Source organism: Capra hircus, chromosome 11, assembly GCF_001704415.2.
Source record: "Capra hircus breed San Clemente chromosome 11, ASM170441v1, whole genome shotgun sequence".
In the NCBI taxonomy this organism is placed as follows: domain Eukaryota; kingdom Metazoa; phylum Chordata; class Mammalia; order Artiodactyla; family Bovidae; genus Capra; species Capra hircus.
The window spans coordinates 73869212-73891259 of NC_030818.1; the positions used below are offsets into that span (position 1 = coordinate 73869212).

The following is a 22048-nucleotide window of genomic DNA, read 5'->3' on the forward strand; positions in this document are numbered from 1 at the left end:
GTCAAGTGAATGGCTCAGCCCTTCTCCTTCCTCCCTCCTCCTTTTCCATGGTTTCATATCACCTCCCAGAGGTGATAACGTACTCTTCATAGGCAGGGGTTTACTTTTCATTCTTTGCACCTCTCAGTTCCAAGGATGATGCTTGGCACAAAGCACCAATGTACTGCTTCATCAGCCTGATGCTGTGTCGTGATTTGTCTATCTGTGTCAGCCTATGCTTGTGTGAATTTCTCTGTGATGTTATTTGAGGGGTTTAATTTCTATGTCAATGAGTCTATCTCTGTGAGTGAAGCATTTTTGTGTGAGTGTGTGTGCATGTGTGTGTGTAAAAGTGTGCTCTGTCATTTAAGAAGTTCATCTGAGAAGCACTTATCCCTTCATTCACTTACTCAACAAGTATTTCTTGAGTGCCTGCTGCTCTCCAGGCACATAGCATGCTTCAGTGAATGAAAGTGATTCCTGACCTCACAGAGCTGACATTCTAGTGGGGAGAGACAGACAATGAATGAGAGACAGATGCAAATGATGAAACATGTTTGAAGGGGAAATAAAAACAGAGCAGGGTAAGGGAGAAAGGGATGGGGTATGTGGGAATTTTCAGGGGAAGGCGTTGTTGACAAGGGGATATTTGAGCAAAGCCTGGAAGAGGTGAAGGAGTGAGCTGTACAGATCCACACAAGAAGCATTTCAGGCAGAAGAACAGACAGTGCAAAGGCCCTGTGGAATGTGCCTGGTGTGTTTCCAAGGCAGCAGGGAAGCCTGTGTGGCTGAAGGGGAACGTGCAGTGGGAGAGGGGATGAGATGAAGTCAGGAGGGCAGCAGGGATTGGCCAATGTGAGGAGTTTGGCTTTTTATTTTGGGGTGTATATTTGTGGGCTTTCCTGGTGGCTCAGACAGTAAAGAATCTGCCTGCATTGCAGGCGACCCAGATTCAATCCCTGGGTCAGGAAGATCCCCTGAAGAAAGGAATGGCAACCCATTCCAGTATTCTTGCTTGGAGAATCCAATGGACAGAGGAGCCTGGCAGGTTACAATCCATAGGGTTGCAAAGAGTCAGACACTACTGAGTGACTAACACTAACACACTATTTTGATGGAGAGTGGTAAGTGGGAATATTTCTGGGGTGTGTAAGTGCATGCACTTCTCAAAAGAGAGCGTAGGTGTTTGTGTGTGTGTGTGTGTGTGTGTGTGTGTATGTGTGTGTATGTGTAAGTGGCTGGCTCTCAGATTGGGCTCAGAGGACCATGACCTTACACCTCACTCTGTATTCTGTCCCTTGAGGCTGTTCCTTTAGAAAACACGTACCATACCGGGAGCACAGCTCTGCCCATGCACTCACCTAAGTCCCGCTGGGAACCTTTTCCCTGCCAGCAACACCAGAGCTGTGGTAAATGCGGTAAAATTAGACACGCAGTCCGGGCTGGGAGCTCTGGGGACCCGCTGATGCTCCTGCCTTATACTCACTTAGTCTTGATCTCCAAGTCCTCGTGGCTGGAGTGGCACATCTCACTGAAGCGAGACACGAAGAAATCGTAGCTCCGATGGTAGGACGGGGTGTCCTCCTCGATGTTGGCGAACTTCACAAACTGTGTGGGAGAGGAGAGGGAGAAATGACAGGAAGGTGACCCGCCACGCTCCCCACCTTTGGGCTCTGGCACTTGGTGTCCCCAGACCCTTTGCCATAGGAAAGCCACAGGCTAACACATCTCGGGAAACACACACACCACTGGATCCAGCTCTAGTCTGCTTCCCAGAGCACACTGTGAGATTTGAGAACCAGGTTCTGGAGATCTGAGTACCAAATTCTGCTCCCCTTTCTTGTCTATATGAGACAGGAATCCCTGGCCCTTCCCTGCTAGGTGAGCAGAGAATGGAAGAGAAAAGGGGAGCTCCGTCACTTAAACTCCTGCTCCCATTAACATCCAGAGCTGCCCCAAAAACATAGGCTGAGAGGCTTCGCAGAGCAATGCTGCAATTGAGCAAAAGCCAATCCTAAAGCATAGAGCACCCCCCTAGAAGACATTCTGGGAAATCAGGGCAAATCTGAACTTTGATTAGAAACCATAACTACGTTTCATTGTGAAAATTTTGAGTGTGTGTTGAAGATGCGCCATTTCAGTTCATTAAGTCTTGCTCAGCATTCTCAGCTGCTAGATCCCTTCCGCCATCGCTGTGCTGCGAATTTGCAGTTCTAAATAGGGACTTGATTTCTACCGAGCCCCGCGGAGAAGCGAGAGTCACAGACTGAGTGGAGTTAAATTACCCAAAATGAAATATAATTCTTACAGCTTATTTTGCTTAGTACTACAAACAACTCTAAACAGATTTGATTTAGACTATATTCTCCATTATTCTGCCTTGTACTATTATTCAATTTTTACAAACTTTTGTTGGTTCAAAAAAGACATACTGTTATTACTAAAATTATCTAGTTAGTACACTCACAATATTCAGTATCGTCAACCTGTTGTCCCCATTTAAATACTTAAAAGTTGTTAATAACTTTTTTGGGGATGAAAATTGGCAACCCACAAGCATTCTTAATTATTATAGCATTTTGTTCTTGCAGTAATAAATACACATTTATTTTCTGCTGACTCAAAGATCTCAACATGCAAAGCAAATAAGGAAATCTTTCCTTCAGAGATACATCTATAATGTATATATGTATTTGGAAGTGATTATTCTGCTATTAGCAATAAATCCAAATGACATTGCTTGATTTATTGATGTTGTAATGCAGAAGAAGTGTAGTGTTAATCGATGTGATCACAAGATCATCGATTAGACATAAGTTTGGGAGTTCCAGAAACAACCCACAAGCATTGGCTGTGGTTTGGCTATGTGATCTTCCTAAACCCTGCAGGCTAGAACACAAAGTCAGGCCGATACAGAGTGAGGGAAAGTCGCTCAGTTATGTCTGACTCTTTGTGACTGTATAGTTCATGGAATTCTCCAGGCCAGAATATTGGAGTGGGTAGCCATTTCCCTCTCCAGGGGATCTTCCCAACCCAGGAATGGAACCCAGGTCTCCGACATTGTGGGCAGATTCTTTACCAGCTGAGCTACCAGGGAAGCCCAAGAATACTGGAGTGGGTAGCCTATCCCTTCTCCAGTGGATCTTCCTGACCCAGGAATTGAACCAGGTCCTGGTGGCTCAGAGGGTAAAGCATCTGCTTGTAATGCGGGAGACCTGGGTTTGATCCCTGGGTTGAGAAGATCCCCTGAGAAGGAAATGGCAACCCACTCCAGTATTCTTGCCTGGAGAATCCTATGGACGGAGAAGTCTGGTAGGCTACAGTCCACGGGGTCGCAAAGAGTCAGACACGACTGAGCGTCTTCATTTTCTTTCTTTCTCCTGCGTTGCAGGCAGATTCTTTGCCAGCTGAGCTACCAGAGTTGATACAGAGGTTGGAGCTAAATACGGGTACATCGCTGCTCTTAACCACCACGGAGATGGTCCCAGGCTTCACTCCCCGAATCAGAAGCCTGGTTTGGTCCATCAAGTGAGAGGAGTCATGCAGCTATGCGGTTCTAACTACAGATCTGCCTCTAACTGGCAGGAGGACCTCTGAGTGAGACATTTGTCTTCTCTTATGTCTTGGTCTTCCCATGTGAGGAATAAGCAGCCCTTCATTTATTATAGTTCTTTCTTTTACTGATACTCCATCTACTTCAGATATGATAAGGCAGTTTAAGATAAGACTGTGTATGCAAGAGTGTGTGCCTTTCAAAATAATTGAAACAAGACTGAAGAATAAAAGAGGCCAGTAATAAAGAAGGAGACATTGTTAAAGAAAGACTTGGTCCCTGAGACTTCCCTGGTGGTCCAGTGGTTAAGAACTTGGCTTCCAGTGCAGTGGACACTGGTTTGCTCCCTGGTCGGGGAACTAAGATCCCACATGCCCTGGAGCAACTAGCCCACCTGCAGGCAACTGCTGAGCCTGTGCACTTCAGAGCCCAAGCTCCGCAACAGGAAAACCCTGAGCAGCGCAATGAAGACCCAGCACAGCCAAAATTTTAAAAAAATAATAAATAACTAAAAAAAAAAGACCTGGTCCTAAATATATATTGACTGTGTAGACCCAAATATGTATCAGGAGAATGAATAACCAGACTTCATGGTCACTGGTGTGGGAGTTGATAGGCTAATAGCAATGATGTTTAGAACATACATGTATCATACCCTAAGCATTTTATATGTATCAGCTATTTCATTTCATAAAATGACTCTAATTTAGAGAGAGATTATTATTCTCACTTTGAAGACAGAGACTGGTCTCCACAAATGTTACATAATTGCCCAGGGTCCTGCAGGAAAAACCCGGGTATCAACACAGAGGCCTCACTGCAGGTCTCTCCAGCAGAGCTCTGCCCAGAAAACCTCCGGCTTTGCTCTTGATCCTGGCTTCCTCTAGCGCCTCAGACCAAACGACCCAGGAGCGTTGCTTTGGGGATGGGGGCAGCTGTCGGGGGAATGGGCAGAGGATGAAGACACCGCTGGAGAGGACCTTGTGTAAACCAAGTCACTTCAGTTGTGTCCAACTCTGGGACCCCATGGACTGTAGCCCACCAGGCTCCTCTGTCCATGGGGATTCTCCAGGCAAGAATACTAGAGCGGGTTGTCATTACCTTCTCCAGGGGATCCTCCTGACCCAGGTATCAAACTCCCATTTCTTATGTCTCCTGCATTGGTAGGCGGGTTCTTTACCACTAGCACCACCTGGGGAGCCCAGATGGGGATCTTTGTTGTCGTTCAGTTGCTCAGTCGTGCCTGACTCTTTGCGACCCTGTGGACTGCAGTATGCCAGGCTTCCCTGTCCTTCACTATCTCCTGGAGTTTGCTCAAACTCATGTCCACTGAGTCAGTGATGCCATCCAACCATCTCATCTTCTGTCGCCCCGTTCTCCTCATGCTCTCAATCTTTCCCAGCATCACAGTCTTTTCTAATGAGTCGGGTCTTCGCATCAGGTGGCCAAAGTATTGGAGCTTCAGCTTCAGCATCAGTCCTTCCAATGAATATTCAGGGTTGATTTCCTTTAGGATGGACTGGTTGGATCTCCTTACAGTCCAAGGGACTCTCAAGAGTCTTCTCCAGCATCACACTTCAAAAGCATCAACTCTTTGGTGCTCAGCTTTCTTTATGGTCCAGCTCTCACATCCGTACATGACTACTGGGAAAACTTCGACTGTATGGACCTTTGTCAGCAAAGTGATGTCTCTGCTTTTTAATACACTGTCTAGGTTTGTCATAGCTTTTCTTCCAATGAGCAAGTGTCTCTGTCTCTGAGGCCCAGAACTGCCCAGGAGGCTACAGCCTCCCAGCTCAGGCTGATTATTCCATTGCCTTGCTCTCTAAGATTCTTGCTCTGTTACAAGATCTGGGGATGAGAATGTACTTGATGCCATCCACAGGGTGTGAGCCCCATTTATTACATTATGAGTGGCATCAGGGCTAATAAAACAGCCACTTTTTGGTACCAGGATCTCTGAGCATCCTTGGGAACCTTTGGTTTGGTAGCTTGATAGGAGGAGCTTCCCTTCCCCGAGTCTGAAAGTTGGACAACAGAGATGATATGGTCAGGGAATGCTGGCTTGAGTATCCCCATGGGTGCTGCTCCAAGAAAGCCCACCTTAAGCTGCTCCTGAGTCCTCCAGAGCTGATGAGAGGAGGCCAAAATGGAAACTTTGGTAATCGTGGTTCAGAGGATCAAATCGGAGGGCCCTGGTCATGGGGCCACACTCACTGTAGAAGTCCACGTGGAAAACATGCCCAAAGCTGGCTGAGATGGGGGCTGAGACTCTGGGCTTTAAAGCAGAGCCTCCATTCCTCCTATTAGAGGCAGAACAGTGTCATGATTATGAGAAGAGGTTTGAAGCCAGACTACTAGGAGGCTGATCTGAGGCTCTCTGTGCCTCAGCCACCCCATCTGTACAATGGGGCTAGCAAGAGCAGCTGCCTCATAGAATTGTATGACCAGTCCATCACCGGTAACAGTTGCCACCCCATTTTTCCCACAGTGGATTTTGGGCTTGCTGTCAGTACTTAATGAGTTTCCACTGGGCCCCTGTACTTGTGTGACCCACTAATGTTTTTAAATGCCTGAAACAGCAGGAACTTCCTGTCTACTTCATGCCGATCACTGCTAGTTCATACCTGAAGAATGGCTTTCGTTAAAATGCTACTTGTCTAATGCATAAATAATAATAAAGTAGGGCCTTTTGTTTTATTTTTTAAAGACATTGTCACGATGAGGAAGGTCTCCATAGCAACAAACTGGAGACTGTGAAGATGTGACATTTCAAAGGCCATGGGCACTGCTTAGAGCCACCCTTTCATGATCAAAGTTTCAGCTCTTCATATGCAACAAAGGGTGCTATGCTTGCAGGAGTTGCTCACCCACCCTCTGGCACAGGCAGGAAAGAGCCGCAGTTGAATGAAAACTGAGAGTCACTAAGCGGTTGGGTCAATAGAGAGAAAGCAAGCTCCAAATATTGACATTGCAAAACCTGCCCTCCCTGGGTCTGGAAAATGGAAGCTGACCTGCTGGTCGGCCTTACTTCAGTGCTAGCCAAGTCTCTCCAAGCACAAGCCAGCCTCCTCTCTTCTGTAGTTGGATATTCTGAGCCGCACAATTTTCTGCTGTCAACAACAGAACCATGGTCTAAAATACTGGGTATAGAGAAACCCCGACTCTTTGGTGGATCTAGGACTGCAGGCCTTTTTACTCTGTTCACCTTCATAAGAAGAAAGTTGTTTCGCTGCACTAAGATGAACCCTAGTTGGGGAAGATCTCATAAAGCGCACTTACCTTTTTTTAAAATTAGAGGCTAATTACTTTACAATACTGTGATGGTTTCAGCCATACATCAATATGAATTGGCCATAGGTATATATACGTCCCGTCCCTCTTGAACCCCCTACCGACCTCCCCCCCCATCCCACCCCTCTAGGTTGTCAGAGAGCACCAGCTTTGGGTTCCCTGCGTCATATAGCAAACTCCCACTGGCTATCTATTTTACACATGGTAATGTGTATGTCTCAGTGCTATTTTCTCAATCATCCCACACTCTTCTCCCACTGTGTCCAAAAGCTTGTTCTTTATGTCTGTGTTTCCTTTGCTGCCCTGTGAGTAGGATCATCAGTACTATCTTTCTAGATTCCATATATATATATATATATATGTATGTGTGTGCGTGTGTGTGTGTGTTAATATGTAACATTTGCCTTTCTCTTTCTGACTTCCTTCACTCTGTATAATAGGCTCCAGGTTCATCCCCCTCATTAGAAGTGACTCAAATGCATTCCTTTTTATAGCTGAGTAATATTCCACTGTGTATATGTACCACAACTTCCTTATCCATTCATCTGTCAATGGACATCTAGGTTGCTTTCATGTCCTAGCTATTGTAAATAGTGCTGCATTGAACATTGAGGTAGATGTGTCTTTTTCAATTATGGTTTCCTCAGGGTATATACCCAGTAGAACCACACAGTTTGACTTTAACATCCCCTATCCATTCTCCCATCTGCTTTTGTTTATAGCTAGTCCTGGGAGAACTTTTCCTTAAAGCCGAAGGAACAGTCCTACTGTGACATGTTGCTGCTGCTGCTGCTAAGTCACTTCAGTCGTGTCTGACTCTATGCCACCCCATAGACAGCAGCCCACCAGGCTCCCCCGTCCCTGGGATTCTCCAGGCAAGAACACTGGAGTGGGTTGCCATTTGGTGCCCTGCAAATCACCTGACTGCCGGCCAAGGTAAGTCCCTTCACCTAAGGCACCCTCCCCTGTGTGCATGTGTGCTAAGCCACTTCAATCGTGTCTGACTCTTTGTGACCCTATGGACTGTCCCACCAGGCTCCTCTGTCTGTGGGATTCTCCAGGCAAGAATACTGAAGTGGGTAGCCATTTCCTTCTCCAGGGGATCTTCCCAACCCAGGGACTGAACTCGTGTCTCTTACATCTCCTGAAATGGCAGGCAGGTTCTTTACCACTAGCACCACCTGGGAAGCCCTAGGACACCCTCCCCTGTCTACCCATAGTACAGCTTTCCTCCTTCAAGATTCTTTGCAAAACTGATGGTGGTTTTAAAAACTCCTGGGAAAGCCCAGTGTTGCTGCCCGAAAAGGTGACCTCTCTGGTCCCAAATAGCCCCATGTGCTAGCCAGCCTCCAAGGCCTACACTTGGGAAGTACAGACCCAGGGAAGCCCGGGCTGCTTCTGCTCTGAAACCCTCATCATTTGCTGGGGCTGACCCCTGTGACCTGAGCTGTTCCCCCAGCATCACAGTGCTGCCCCACCTCCCTTCATGGAACCCACATTTAGCCTGCTGGTTTTTTAGCAGTGCTGATTTCTACCCTGGTGTGGGAGACAAGAGAATTTCTAGTCTATAGGTGACAGTTAAAACCACAAGAATTGATGAAATTGTCCAGAGGGAGCACACAGAGAAGAGGATAGAGCAGTAAACTTGGAGACCACAGACATTTCAGGGGGACGTGGAGGAAAAGAATCACTCAAGGAAACTGTCTTAGTTTCCCATTGCTGCCGTAATAATTTAGTGCTGTAATAAATAGCACAATTTAGTGGCCTAATGCGACACAAATTTATTACTTTACAGTTCTGGAGGTCAGAAATCTAAAATGGGGGCTTGCCTAGTGGTCCAGTGTTTAAGAATGCACCTTAATCCAGGTTAGATCCCTGGTCCAGGAAGATCCCACATGCCACACGGCAACTACGCCAGTGTGCGATGACTGCTGAGCCAGCAGGCTTAGAGTCTGTGCTCTGCAACCAGGGAAGCCGACAGTGAGAAGCCCGAGCACAGCAACTAGAGAGAGCCCGCACGCAGCACTGAAGACCCAGTACAGCCAAAAATAAAAGTAAATGAAAAAAAAGTCTCAAATGGGTCTGCAGGGTTTCATTCCTTCTGGACGCTTCCAGGAGAGCATCTGTTTCCTTGACTTTTCTAGCTTCCAGAAGCCACCCACATTCTTTGGCTCATGGCCCCCTTCCACCATCTTCATGGCCAGCAGAGGAGCATCTTCAAACTTCTTTCTCTCTATTCCTGATCTGCTGTCTGACTCTGATCCTCCTGCCTCCGTCTTAGAAAGATGGGAGCACATGGAGAATCTCCTTATCACAAGATCCTTAACTTGATCAAACCTGCCAAGTCCCTTCTGTCATCTAAGGTACATTCATGGGTGTCAGTGATTAGGATGTGGATATAGGTAGGGGACCATTATTCAGCCAACCATAGACACTAAGAAGGATGGGCCAGGTGGGAAGAGCTGGGGTGACAGGGCCAGGAAGTCAAGGGAGCATGAAGAAGGTGCAGTCAGCAGGGAGAAATGCTACCAGAGACAGAAACATCAGCTGGAAGCTGAGTGAAGAATGGGTTGTTTGCATGGTTTCCACAGATTTCTAAGTGCAATAGATAGTAGATAGTGAAGTTGCTCAGTCGTGTCAGACTATTTGCGACCCCATGGACAGTAGCCTACTAGGCTCCTCCGTCCATGGGATTTTCCAGGCAAGACTACTGGAGTTGGATTGCCATTTCCTTCTCCAGGGGATCCTCCTGACCCAGGGATCAAACCCAGGTCTCCCGCATTGTAGGCAGACGCTTTACCGTCTGAGCCACCAGTGCAAAGACACACACACACAAAAACTTTTACAACTGAGAGAGTTGGCTGTCACCACCCTAACTTGGGATGGCACTTAGCATCCATAGAAGTGGGCTGCCAGACACTTTGGCCCCTTTTAGATGCTCAGTGCCCAGCACTCTCCATGAAGCGTTATGCCCCAAAGGTATTTAACTGCATCCAATCAAACATTCAGACCAAATTCTAGTCTATGGGAAGTATAGGAGACAAGAGAGCAAAACGAAGAACACCACAAGGAGATAATCAGACAAACCCAGAATGCGGGACATTCTACAAAGTGATGACCTGGCCAACACCATGAACAATGAAGAGGGACGGGAGAGGGGTTGGGACAGGTTAAGAGACATAAGAGACACCGAAAACAAAATAAACATGTGATCTATACTGAATCCTGATTTGAAAGACAGTAATACAAGACAATGGGGGGACTATGAGGGAAATTTTAATTTGAATCAAATAATTTTTTAAAATCAGGGAAAGATAGCAAGTTTTGTCAGGTGAGCTGAAGGTACTCTGTGGTTATGCAGAATGTAAATTGTTTTTAGTTTTCTTTCCCGTGTTTGCTTTGTTTCTTTCGTTTTATACTGGAAGTTTTGAACTTATATTTAGACTAAGGGAAGGAATCAGAAAAAGGGGAAGAGTGGAGACATGGAGAGAAAAATCATGGATGTAGGGAGATTCCTGAGGAGAAGGGAACCTTTGGGGAAGAAAAAGATGGATACAAGTTGAGGGACCCCCAGCAGATAGTCCCCGTTTGCTCAATGAACAGAAGAAGGCAAGACCACCTCTGAGACTGAGGCAGCAAATTCAGGATGGTGCTTGAGGAGACAACAGGAGGTCTCTAGTGACCACTGAGAAGATGAGAGAAGGCGGTGGTCAGAGAATGGATAAGGAACCGCTGTGAAAGCCCAAGTCAACTTTAAAGCATGCATCTGTAGATGCCCCAGTCCTCACATCAGGCAGTTTTCTGAGGGTGGTTCTCTGAGTGGGGCATTTGGGTGCAGAAGGCAGGGCATGACTGCAGCAGGTGGACAGGAGCCTGGTTCCTGCTGGGTCTGGCAGGGAGGCCAAGAAAGGGAGCCTCAGAGGGAGCTGACCCTGGGTAGAGGGAAGGGAAGGCGTCTGAGAGGTGAGGTCTTGAAGCGGCGAGGGTGGTTTCTTAGTGGCTCAGGGGGTAAAGAATCTGCCTGCAATGCAGGAGACCCGGGTTCAATCCCTGAATTGGAAAGATACGCTGGAGAAGGGAATGGCAACCCACTCTAGTCTTCTTGCCTGGAGAATTCTATGGACAGAGGAGCCTGGTGGGCTACAGTCCATGGGGTTGCAAAGAGCCGGACATGACTAAGCGGCTTTCACATTCACAGAGCCTCCAGGCAAGTCACAGCCCCTCTGCTTTACCGGGAGGAGAGACCTCCCCCCACCGGTTCCTGACAGGCTTCAAGAGCTTCCCTCCCCTCCCAAGGGACTCGCTTCTGTGCTGCCTCTGAGTGTTCTTGCCTTCAGGCTGGGGTGCAGTGTAAACACAAAGGGCTGTATGCCACAATCTGAGATGAAAGCACAATTGTTAAAAATTTGGGTAAAATTCACAAAACAAAAAGTGAACCCTTTTAAAGTGCAAAATTCAGTAGCATTCAATACATTCACAATGTTTGGCAACTAAAGCAGAACCCCAAAAGGAAACCCACATCTTGGTCATCCATCAGTCACTTTCTATTCCTGTCCCCCCACCCACCCCAGCCCCTGGCAAACACTAATCTGTCTTCTGTCTCTATGGATTCACCTATTCTGGTATCTCACTGAAATGGAAATACAATATGTGACCTTCTGGTTGTGTCCACCTTCTGGCTACTATGAATCGTGCTGCTAGAAACGCTGGTATACAAGTATTTGTTTGAGTATCTGTTTTCTGTTCTCTTTGGTACATATCCAGGGAGAATTGCTGAGTCATATGGTAATTCTATATGTTTAACTTTTGGAGGAACCAATAAACTGTTTTCCACAGTGTCTACACTGTTTTACAGCTCTGCTAGCAAGGTACAAGGGTTCTAATTTCTACACATCCTCACCAACATGTCATTTTATAGGATTAAAAAAATATACAAACAACCTAGTGGGTGTGAGGAAGTATCTCTATGATTTCTGACCTGCATTTCTATAATAATTAGTGATGCTGAGCATCAGTTCATGTGCTTTTTGGACATTTGTATATCTTCTTTGGAGAAATGTCTATTCAAGTCCTTTGCCCATTTTTAACTGGGTTTTCTTTTTGTTGTTGAGTTGTAAGAGTTTTTCATATATTCTGGTTACTGAGCCCTTACTCTGTATGAAAATCACAAACATTTTCTCTCATTCTGTAGTTGTCTTTTGTTCTGTAGTGTCCTTTGATGCACAAAAGTTTTTAATTTTGAAGAAGTCAAATTTATTTATTTTTTCTTGTTGCTTTTGTTTTTACTATCATATTGAAGAATCCGCTGCAAAATTCAAGACCATAAAGATACATCCATATATTTCTTCTAAGAGTTCGATAAGTTTAACTCTTATATTTAGGTCTTTGATCTATTTTGAGTTAATTAAAAAAAAAATTTATTTGTTTATTTGGCTGCTTTGGGTCTTAGTTGTGACCTGAGGGTATTTGGAGTCTTCCCGGACCCAGGACTGAACCTACATCTCCTGCATTGCGAGGCGGACTCCCCACCTCTGGGCCACCAGGGAAGTCCTTGAGTGAATTTTTATATATGCTGTGAGGTAAGGATGAAAGTACAAACTTTAAATCTATGATCCTTCATAGTATTTTGTTATTTATACTAGGTTCATTTATTAGATCGCTTATGTAAATAACCTCAGCATTTTCATATTTAATATTTTCAGTTTATCCTTAGAGTGATCTCAAAAGTCAGAGCACATGGTCACTGCACTGTTCCCAGAACTTACATTTGGACCCACCAGACAATAAGGCAGGTGTGCAGAAATAAATGTCTAAGCAAATAGTTGAGCTTAGTTGGCTCCATCATCTCCTGACTCCAGATCCCTCAACATCACCTCAAGTTCAGATATTCTCATTAAAGACTTGAAGGCATCAAACAAATTTTAAAACCTATACTGCATATGATATGCAGGAATGGTATTAGCAAAATCAGATTATTTTTTGGGTGATGAATTTCAGCACAGCTTCAAACCTTGGGGTGGTCAAGCACAGGCTGGATAAATATCCATTAAGAAAGAAGGAAGAAACAGAGAGAAGTCTCAGGCTTGGAGAGCTGGAAAGAGCATCTTTCTGCTAGCCAAGGTTGCCTCTGAAGCTGAACTCTGAACTTCCTGCAATTATCTGACTCATTTATAATCACCTGTCCTTATATAATCTCCACTGTCTGCAGTACACTAATCATTAGTCAACTGCTCTCTTGCTAATGCAGTGATTCACTGTGATGAGGAATTGAGGAATTTGCAGGATCTGGAATTTTCAAGGCTGTTGCTAACAAAATGCGTACCAGGGGCCAGGATGTGCTGCAGGGAACTCTGGGGCTGGCAGCCACCTGCTTCTATATCTCCCCCTGGGGAGATGCTGTGCGGACACATTGATGAGTGGTTTATCTTCCATTTAGATGTTCTTTTCCAGACTATAGTTATCTTAAACAGGACAAGTGAAATGGTATCTGAAGCTGTTGCCAGGGCAACGTGACAAAAGACTTTACCCTTGCTACTGTATATGTAATTTATCAAAGGCAGCTGGTTCACAGAGAGAGGAAAGAGGGGAATAGGTGGTTAGTTTTGGTCTTTGAAAGAAGAGTTGAAAGACTATCTTCTGGTTAAATCAACTTTAGAAGAGGAAAGCAGTTGTGACCTGTGCAATAAAGATTCAGAAAAGTCAGGTTGGGAAAGCTAAGAGCACAAACCTTAAACCTTCCTTTTTTTTCTGGTGATATCTGTAAAATAGTTGCATGTCAGGACTTTCACCACCAAGCTGCTCGAAGGCCTAGAGCTGAAAGTATTCCCTGAAGGGAAAGGAACTGAGAGAGAGAGCAAGAAATTGAAGAAAGCAACTGGGATAGTCAAGTAGGACAGATGCTTAGGAAGTTGGGAGCTCTTTTTTGTTGTTGTTTAAACTTTTTATTTTGTATCAGGGTATAGCTGATGAACAGTGTTGTGATAGTTTCAGGTGAACAGCGAACAAACTCAGCCATACGTATACCTGCATCCATCCTCTCCCAAATGCCCCTCCCATCCAGGCTACCACATAACATTGAGCAGAGTTCCATGTGCCATATAGTAGGCCCTTCTTGGTTACCTATTTTAAACACAGCAGTGTGTACATGTCCATTCCAAACGCTCAAACTATCCCTTCAAACTTGGGAATTCTTGACACAACTGATAGTTCTTCTCTCCACACACCAGAAGCAGATAGCAGCCACTTGTTCAGGGGTAAGTTATGTTACAGAGCTTGGACTGAGTCCAATCCACTCATGGTATCACTGAAAAGCTAGGCTCATGAAAGATAACCTTCTCGAGGTTACCCAGCTAGGAAAGGGCAGAACTAAGCCAGAAGCCCTGCCTCCTGCTTCCCCGTGATCTTTCCACTTATCTGATGCCTCTGTCCTGTGAACATCAATGTATTCTATCTTTGAAAGAAGCACAACCTGGACAGCTTTCAAAGTATGCCCCATGGAGTCAGGGGCCAAGCTTCGAGGGTGCTGGGCACCGCCTGCTCTCAAAGGAATATCCCCCTTTCTGCTTTAATATCTATTGGGGCCCCACCTATAATTATTTAAGGGAAAAATCATTTTTAAACATCAGAAAACAAATAGGAATGGATCATAACAAAGCCGACCCAGAGGTTCTGCCCCGCTCTCCCCACCATGCCCACCCTCCAGGGCCCCTCAGACCTCCTTACCGAGTTGGTGCCGAGGATCTGCAGATTGGGTTTCTCTGACTCAAGCAGCTTGGCCACCATCTTGAGGAAACTCTCCACGAAGAGATTGATGCTCTGGCAGTGACAGGCCATGAGCAGCTGGTCCAGCGCCTCCATGGCGATGCACACGTATCTGGGGAAAGCAGCGCCACCGCCGTCACTCAGCCTCATGCTGAGTACTCAGTACTCATCACAAAGTATTCAGCCTCATCACTCAATCACCTGCACCACATGTCTGGGACAACCTCGATGGCAGGGCAGTGACCACCTGGGCAGCATCCAGCTAATACGGCTCTTCCCAGGTTGCCATGTCTGGACAGCTGTTCCATCAAGTACCCACTCCAGCCCAGCACTGAGAAGCAGAATGAAGCAGAGCTGCAAGGGAGCCTAGAGGTGAATTCATCAAGCCCCTTATTTTACACACGAAGAATATGAGGACAGACAAGGTATACCATTTCATGAGGAAATTTGAGCAGAAAGAAAACCTAATAACCACTATCCTTTATTCACAATTCTACTTTCAGAAACAGCAAAAAAGAGGACTGAACCTTCTGCCTGCCAGCCCTTTAACCACTTGATAACAACAATCTCTTTTACCATGTTCTTCTCTTCTCTGTGCTAAAAATACCCAGCCCTGGGAATTCCCTGGCAGTCTAGCAGTTAGGACTCTGCGCTTTCACTTCTGAGGGCCTAGGTTCAGTCTCTGGTCAGGGAACTAAGATACCCACAAGCAGCATGGCATGACCAAATTAAAAAAAAAATTAAATTACATTGAAAAAGTTAAAATACCCAATCCTTTCCAGGCTAGTCTTTGTAGGACAACCCCTAATTGTGATCTTCTTCAATGCCTCTTTTAAATCCCAAGAAAAATGCCACAAATCAAATTCCTACTGAGAATTAGGGATGCATGCCTAAACTCAAACCCAACATTTATCCCACAATAGTGACGTAACGAGCATACGGTCAGGTAAGGCATGTCAGGAAAGATACATCCCCCACTTACAAAGTATTTGCATTCTAAAGAAAGCAAGGCAGACATACACAGAAAAGAGGGTTATTTTTAACTTCTAATAAGGCAGCCTCAGCAAAGCTAACCTGGTTAAAAATGTTATAGTTTTCATTAAGGATTTAGGTGTCTGGGGCAGAATACTAGATGTCTCCCCTGGAAACGATTTTTGCCCTTCTCACTGGTTATTTAGAAGTTTATCTGAACTGTGGCTGCTCATTGGGAACATTTCCCAGCCTCTCCTGCTGCTAGGTGAGGCCACATGACTTAAACATTGCCATTAAAATGAGGGGGAGTGATGCAAGCGGTGTCGAGCATCATTTGCTTGAAAAACAGGCTTGCCCTGTCCTCTGAGTCCTCTCTTCTCTCTTCCTGCTGGTTGTGGAGTGGGAGCAACTGGATGGCAAGAGGTGAAAGCCCCAGATGACCTTGTGGAACAGAGCCCATTGGCCCAGACTGGATTATTGCTTGAGAGAGAGAAAAAATACTTCTCTACTGCTGGTTGTTTTTCAGTCGCTCTGTCGTGTCCGATTCTTTGCAGTCCCATGGACTGCAGCACGCCAGGCATCCCTGTCCTTCACCATCTCCCGGAGCTTGCTCAAACTCATGTCCATTGAGTCGATGATGCCACCCAACCATCTCATCTTCTGTCACTCCCTCTCATCCTGCTCTCAACCTTTCCTAGCATCGGGGCCTTTTCTGAGTCAGCCGTTTGCATCAGGTGGCCAAATTATTGGAGCTTCAGCTTCAGCATCAGTCCTTCCAATGAATATTCAGGGTTGATTTCTTCTACTGCTGGAGCCAGTATATTTAAGTCTCTTTATACCTAAATAACACAAGTATCTGATAATCAGATTTAGGAGTGCTTTAGAAACCTGAGGGCACAAATAAAAGTAGAACCTGAGCAATCCAAAGCAACTCACAGGCAAGAGAAGTGAGGGCTGAACATGACTCCATCCTGTAGGAGGCGGGAGTCACTCAAGACTCTGTGGATGAGGAGTGTGGCTCATGTGCCTATTACAGGGCGGCGATCCCTCTACCCGCAGAGTCAAACCACATGGAACAGAAAAGTACTTCCTGATAGAAACAAAATGCAGGCCAGACAGAGAGAGTGGACAACTCCAAACCTACCGGGGTGCTGAGGAATCAGGCTGATGCCTGTAAGTCAAAGCAAGTAGGAAAAGGCCTCTCTTCAAGAAGCTGCCCAGCATCAGGTTTATAGGCCATGTATATAATAGGGGATGAATTAAAAGATTCATTCTAAGGACTGCCCTGGCAGCCCAGTGGTTAAGACTCCAGAGTTCACTGCAGGGGGCACAGGTTCAATCCCTGGTGGGAGAACTAAGATCTTACCCATGCCAAAATAAACAAATTAGTAAAAATTGAAAACAAGTTAAGAAGTTATTAAAATCTTAAGATCTTGCAGACCCAAGCCTGGCACATTCTGGGTCCACCGTGTAGGTCATGAAGCAGGCTGACTCTTGCAGGGTTGAGGGAGCAGCCTGGGGTGGGGCCCTTCCAAAGGGCTGGCAGGGAAACATGCACATATTCTGGCAATGAAACACGGCAGCTGAGAAATGGGAGCAGGCAGCAGCATGGAATTCTCTTCTTCTATGAATCATCCCAGAGCATGCCAGGGGACACAGTGGTAAAGAATCCGCCTGCCAATGCAGGAGATACAAGAGATGCAGGTTCAATTCCTGGGTTGGGAAGATCCCCTGGAGTAGGAAACGGCAACCCACTCCAGTATTCTTGCTTAAAAAATTCCATGGATGGAAGAGCCTGGCAGGCTATGGTCCATGGGAGTCACAAAGAGTCAGACATGACATGAATCATCCCAGCGTCCTTCAGTATGAAGGGTTTCACCATTATTTTACAGAGTTTAAATGAGGGAAAGGAAGGGACGGGGTGGGGTTTGGCAAGAGAAGAAACTAGAAGGCCTCCCAAACCCCAGAGCTTAGATTGCTGCTTTTCCTTTTCCTGTAAAAAAATTCCCAGAAAGTCCTGATAAGGAAAACTGTCCTTTGCTAGCCAGGGGGAGAAAAAAAAATTGCCTAATTACCAGGAGTGGAAATTTTGATGGAAAGTGAAAATTATGCTAGAAGTGAAACTGAAAAGTAAATGAAGTTTAAGTTCGCTTCTTTTTCTTGAAGATTTTTGTTTTCTTTTGATGTGGATCATTTTTGAAGTTTTTATTGAATTTGTTTCAATATTGCTTCTGTTTCATGTTTTGGCTTTTTGGCCAAGAGGCATGTGGGACCTTAGCTCCCTGACCAGGGGTCAAACTTGAACTCTTTGCATTGGAAGACAGCGCCTTAATCACTGGACCACTAGGGAAGTTCTAAAGCCTTGTTATTTGAATACATACATGCTGTGTGCTCAGTCACTTCAGTTGTGTCTGACTCTGTGTGACCCCATGGACTGCAGCCCGCCAGGCTCCTCTGTCCATGGAATTCTCCAGGCAAGAATATTGGAGCAGGTTGCCATTTCCTTCTCCAGGGGAGCTTTCCAACCCAGGGATCGAACCTGCATCTCTTAGGTCTCCTGCATTGGTAGGCAGGTTCTTCACCACTAGTGCCACCTGGGAAGCCCCTTTGAATACACTCTCTTTCAATCCTCATCTTTAATCCTAACACTAGGGAAGGAAGGACTGTAATTGAGAACTTAAACTTTTCAAAGTATCTCAGAAGACTAGAAGTTAGTGGGATCTTGGAACCTCCTAGTTTAATGCTCACTGCTTTGGTTCTATCTTACAATAACCTTCCTGGGTACATCCTATGCTTTATATCCATAATCTCAAAGGGAGAGAGCACAGGCTTCTCAGGGTGATGTTCACTGAGCAGGACTGGGACCAGATCAGTCTCAGCGGAGATCTAATCTAAACTTGGGATCCTGAAAGGGATCCAGTGTAATAATAGTTCTGAGAAATGGACCTGACTGGGTTGTTGGAGCAGGGTGGGGAAGGTCGAGGGTGGTGAAGACTAACCTACTGCAGAGGCCTAGAGGAGAAGGCAAGAGCGGCGCACAGACCACAGCAGCAGGGGATGACCAAGGGTCTTGGATCCACTAGTAGGGCTTCCCAGCAGAAATCAAGGAATCTGGGATGGACTGGAGTTCATGGGCAGTCACTGAGGTCAGGAGTGGCCAGTTAGTAGGTTACAACAACAGGAACTCAGGGTCATGGACCAACCAAAGCAGAAGGTGAGTTATAACAACTGAGAAAAATACGCAGGGGGCCTGGTGCTTGGGGAGAGTCAGGAAGTTCCTTGAATTGAATTCTAGAATATGCAGCTGCTTCTGCTTCCCTGGTGGCTGGGATGGAAAAGAATCTGCCTGCAATGCAGGAGCCCCAGGTTCACTCCTTGGGGGAGGATCCCTGGGAGCAGGAAATGGCAACCCACTCCAGTATTCTTTCCTGGAGAATTCCATGGATAGGGGAGCCTAGTGGGCTACAGTCCACAGGGTTGCAAAGAGTCGGGCACAACTGAGCTACTAACACTGTCACACTTGCTGCTTGAACACCTCTCATTCAGCAAGGAGTGGCCTTAGGACCCTCTGGGAAAGGAGGAGCCAGCATGCAAGGTCTAGGAACCAGACTTGGTTGGAAAGGAGTGCATGTGCAGGGTCAGAGATGGGGACCAGCTGGCAGAGAGAGAGGGCAGCTTTAGCTGGGTCAGTCGTCGACTGAGAATCACTCAGAGAGCGGCAGTCTTGACAAAGAACCTCTCATTCTGGGCAGTCTGAATATATGCAGTCAAGTTCTCCCTACCGAACAGAAACTTCCTGGTTTTAGGAGCCCAGAAGCAGGGGTTGACGTCAGCCAAGGAAGGGAAGGATGAACCTTCCTGTCTGGCAGGAATCTGCAAAATCTCTGTCTGCAGGGTCAGCTCCACTCTCTAACAGGGTTCAGAGTCCCTCTGGGGGACTGTATATCTCTTGGGAGCCCCACTAAGTACCAGGCCCAGGCTCCTGGGGAAGTAGCTCAACTCTTTTGGCATGAGTGTCTCCATCCTCCAGTCACTGGGGAACCTGACGATTCACTTTTTTAAATAATTTTTTTTTGGTTGACTTATTTGGCTGCACCAGGTCTTAGCTATAACACACAGGATCTTGGATCTTCATTGCGACATTTGGGATTTTTTTTTTTTTTTTTTTTTTAGTTATGGTGTTCAAACTCTTAGTTGCAGCATGTGGGATCTAGTTCCCTGACCAGGGATCAAACCCTGGGGCCCCTGCACTGGGAGCTTGGAGTCTTAGCCACTGGACCACCAGCGAAGTCCCAATCTGACAGGTTCCACTGCAGCCTTCTACATGTGGTCATTGCTCTGGGGTCACTCAACCCCAAGTCTCACCCACAACTGCTGTTACCTTCCTTGCTCTTCAGTTTCTAGGGGTGTTCTAGCAATTGGGCTGAACTGAAAGGAGGAAATAGGAGGAATTCTTGCTTTTTGTTGCTCTGCATCTCACTGTCCATTGTAGCCCACACCAAGGAGAAATACCTTGAAATTCTTATCTTATTCTCTCTCCGCTCACACTGAGTTATCACCCCTGATGCTAAACACATGCCTGTCGAGGAGGGTGGTTCTACCACTTGGTCCAACACCCAAAGTTCTCATGTATATGGTCAAATCATAAACACAAACACCTGAATGATGGCAGGGAGACGGCTCCTCACACCATCTCCCCTGTCTGTAGGTGAATATTTTGCTACGCCAAAGCTGCCATCAGTGGTTAGGACAATGGTGATGAGTGTGGAGCTGGGTAAGGAAATTCAGGGAAGAAGCAGAAAGAGACCCAGAGAACAGATCTAACAGATTTCTCTTCTCCCAATGTTTATGATTAAAGCCCCCAGTGAGGCCATCAAGGCTTTAAATACTTAGACACTGCAATGGCTATTTTTAACAGAATGATGCCAATTTTGAGTGATAGTTCTGAGGGCAGTGGAATGCTTCTAAGTGGCTCTGCTGGCTACAGGACATTTTTTACTGAGAGAACCATCACTGCAGAGAGGGCAGGCAAAATTAGTATTAAATGTTTAATGTCATTGCTTGCATATTAGTTTCAGGTTCAATCTAGGATAAAGATATTTTTATTGTACTTGCTTGAGCCTGCTTTATAATATGTCAAGGAGATTTATATAATCAGCATGTTCAGTATATTCATGCCCTTTTTATTGAGCATGTTAACCTAATTTTATTATATTAATAGAAAGGGATCATAGAAATGAATTGTTTTCAGTCGTGTTTTTCTATCAGGGGTAGCTTGATGTAAGAGTCCTATGAGGTGGGTCCTATGGAGGGTGGACCTCTATACACTGTCGGCACAGTGCATACTCTCACCCTCTGGTTCTCACTCCACCTTCCTCATCAGGAGGAAAGGGCCTTGGAGGATGGTGGTGGTGACAGGTGGTAGCTGAGGGGCAGGACAGAGAGGGTCCAGGGAGGTAATCACTGCAAAAGCACAGAAGCCAGAGTGTGAGGTGGGGGGTCATTAGCTAGTCCATCTGGAGGAGGTGTAGAGCAGCTATGGCACTTGTGGTGGGTTTGGCTGGGGTTAAAGGCAGTTTGGGGCTTCCTTGGTGGCTCAGTGGTAAAAAATATCCGCCTGCAATTCAGGAAACATAGGAGATACAGGTTCAATCCCTGGGTCAGGAAGATCTCCTGGAGGAGGGTGTGGCAATCCACTCTAGTATTCTTGCCTGGAGAATCCCAGGGGCAGAGGAGCCTGGTGTGCTGTCGCCCATAGGGTTGCAAACAGTTGGACATGATTGAAGTGACTGAGCACGCATGCAAAGGCAATTTGGGGGCAGGTAGTGGAAGACCTTGGAGAAGGCAATGGCAACCCACTCCAGCACTCTTGCCTGGAAAATCCCATGGACAGAGGAGCCTGGTAGGCTGCAGTCCATGGGGTCGTGAAGAGTCAGACACGACTAAGCGACTTCACTTTCACTTTTCACTTTCATGCATTGGAGAAGGAAATGGCAACCCACTCCAGTGTTCTTGCCTGGAGAATCCCAGGGACGGTGGAGCCTGGTGGGCTGCCGTCTATGGGGTCATACAGAGTCGGACACGACTGAAGCGACTTAGCAGCAGCAGCAGCAGCAGTGGAAGACCTTAGAAGTCCGGCTGAGGAGCTTGGATTGGAAGCTAAAGGAGCCAGGAAAGTATAGCTTTGGGTCTGTTTTAATGATCATAACTAGCAGTATTGATCTGGAAGGGCCAGAACAGGAAAGATGGGAAGCAGGGAGACTATTTCCAAGGCCACTGCAGTAACCCGGAGTCTGCACCAGGAAAAAGGTAGGAGCAGAGGAAAGTAGGGGATGGATATAAAAGGCTTCATGGAGAATAGAACCAATGGGACTTACAGACAACTGCCCTGGATCTGCTTTTCCCTCTGTCCCATCAGCAGCGCCACTAGAAACATCTTAGTGTTCCCTTTACACCCACCCCACTCCAGATCGTGACAGTAGGTAACAG

General features: G+C 46.2%; 1 protein-coding gene across 2 annotated transcripts in view; it reads right to left on the reverse strand.

Annotated features, from left to right (window-relative positions):
* The window catches only part of EFR3B (EFR3 homolog B), a 96260-nt gene that overhangs the window by 30452 nt on the left and 43760 nt on the right, over window positions 1–22048 (reverse strand). For both annotated transcript variants that reach the window (XM_018055556.1, XM_018055555.1), the window contains exons 4-5: window positions 14549–14699; window positions 1466–1587 (exon numbers count right to left, since the gene is read on the reverse strand). In XM_018055556.1, coding sequence (XP_017911045.1) covers window positions 1466–1587; window positions 14549–14699 — 273 coding nt within the window. The remainder of the gene's footprint in view (window positions 1–1465; window positions 1588–14548; window positions 14700–22048) is intronic.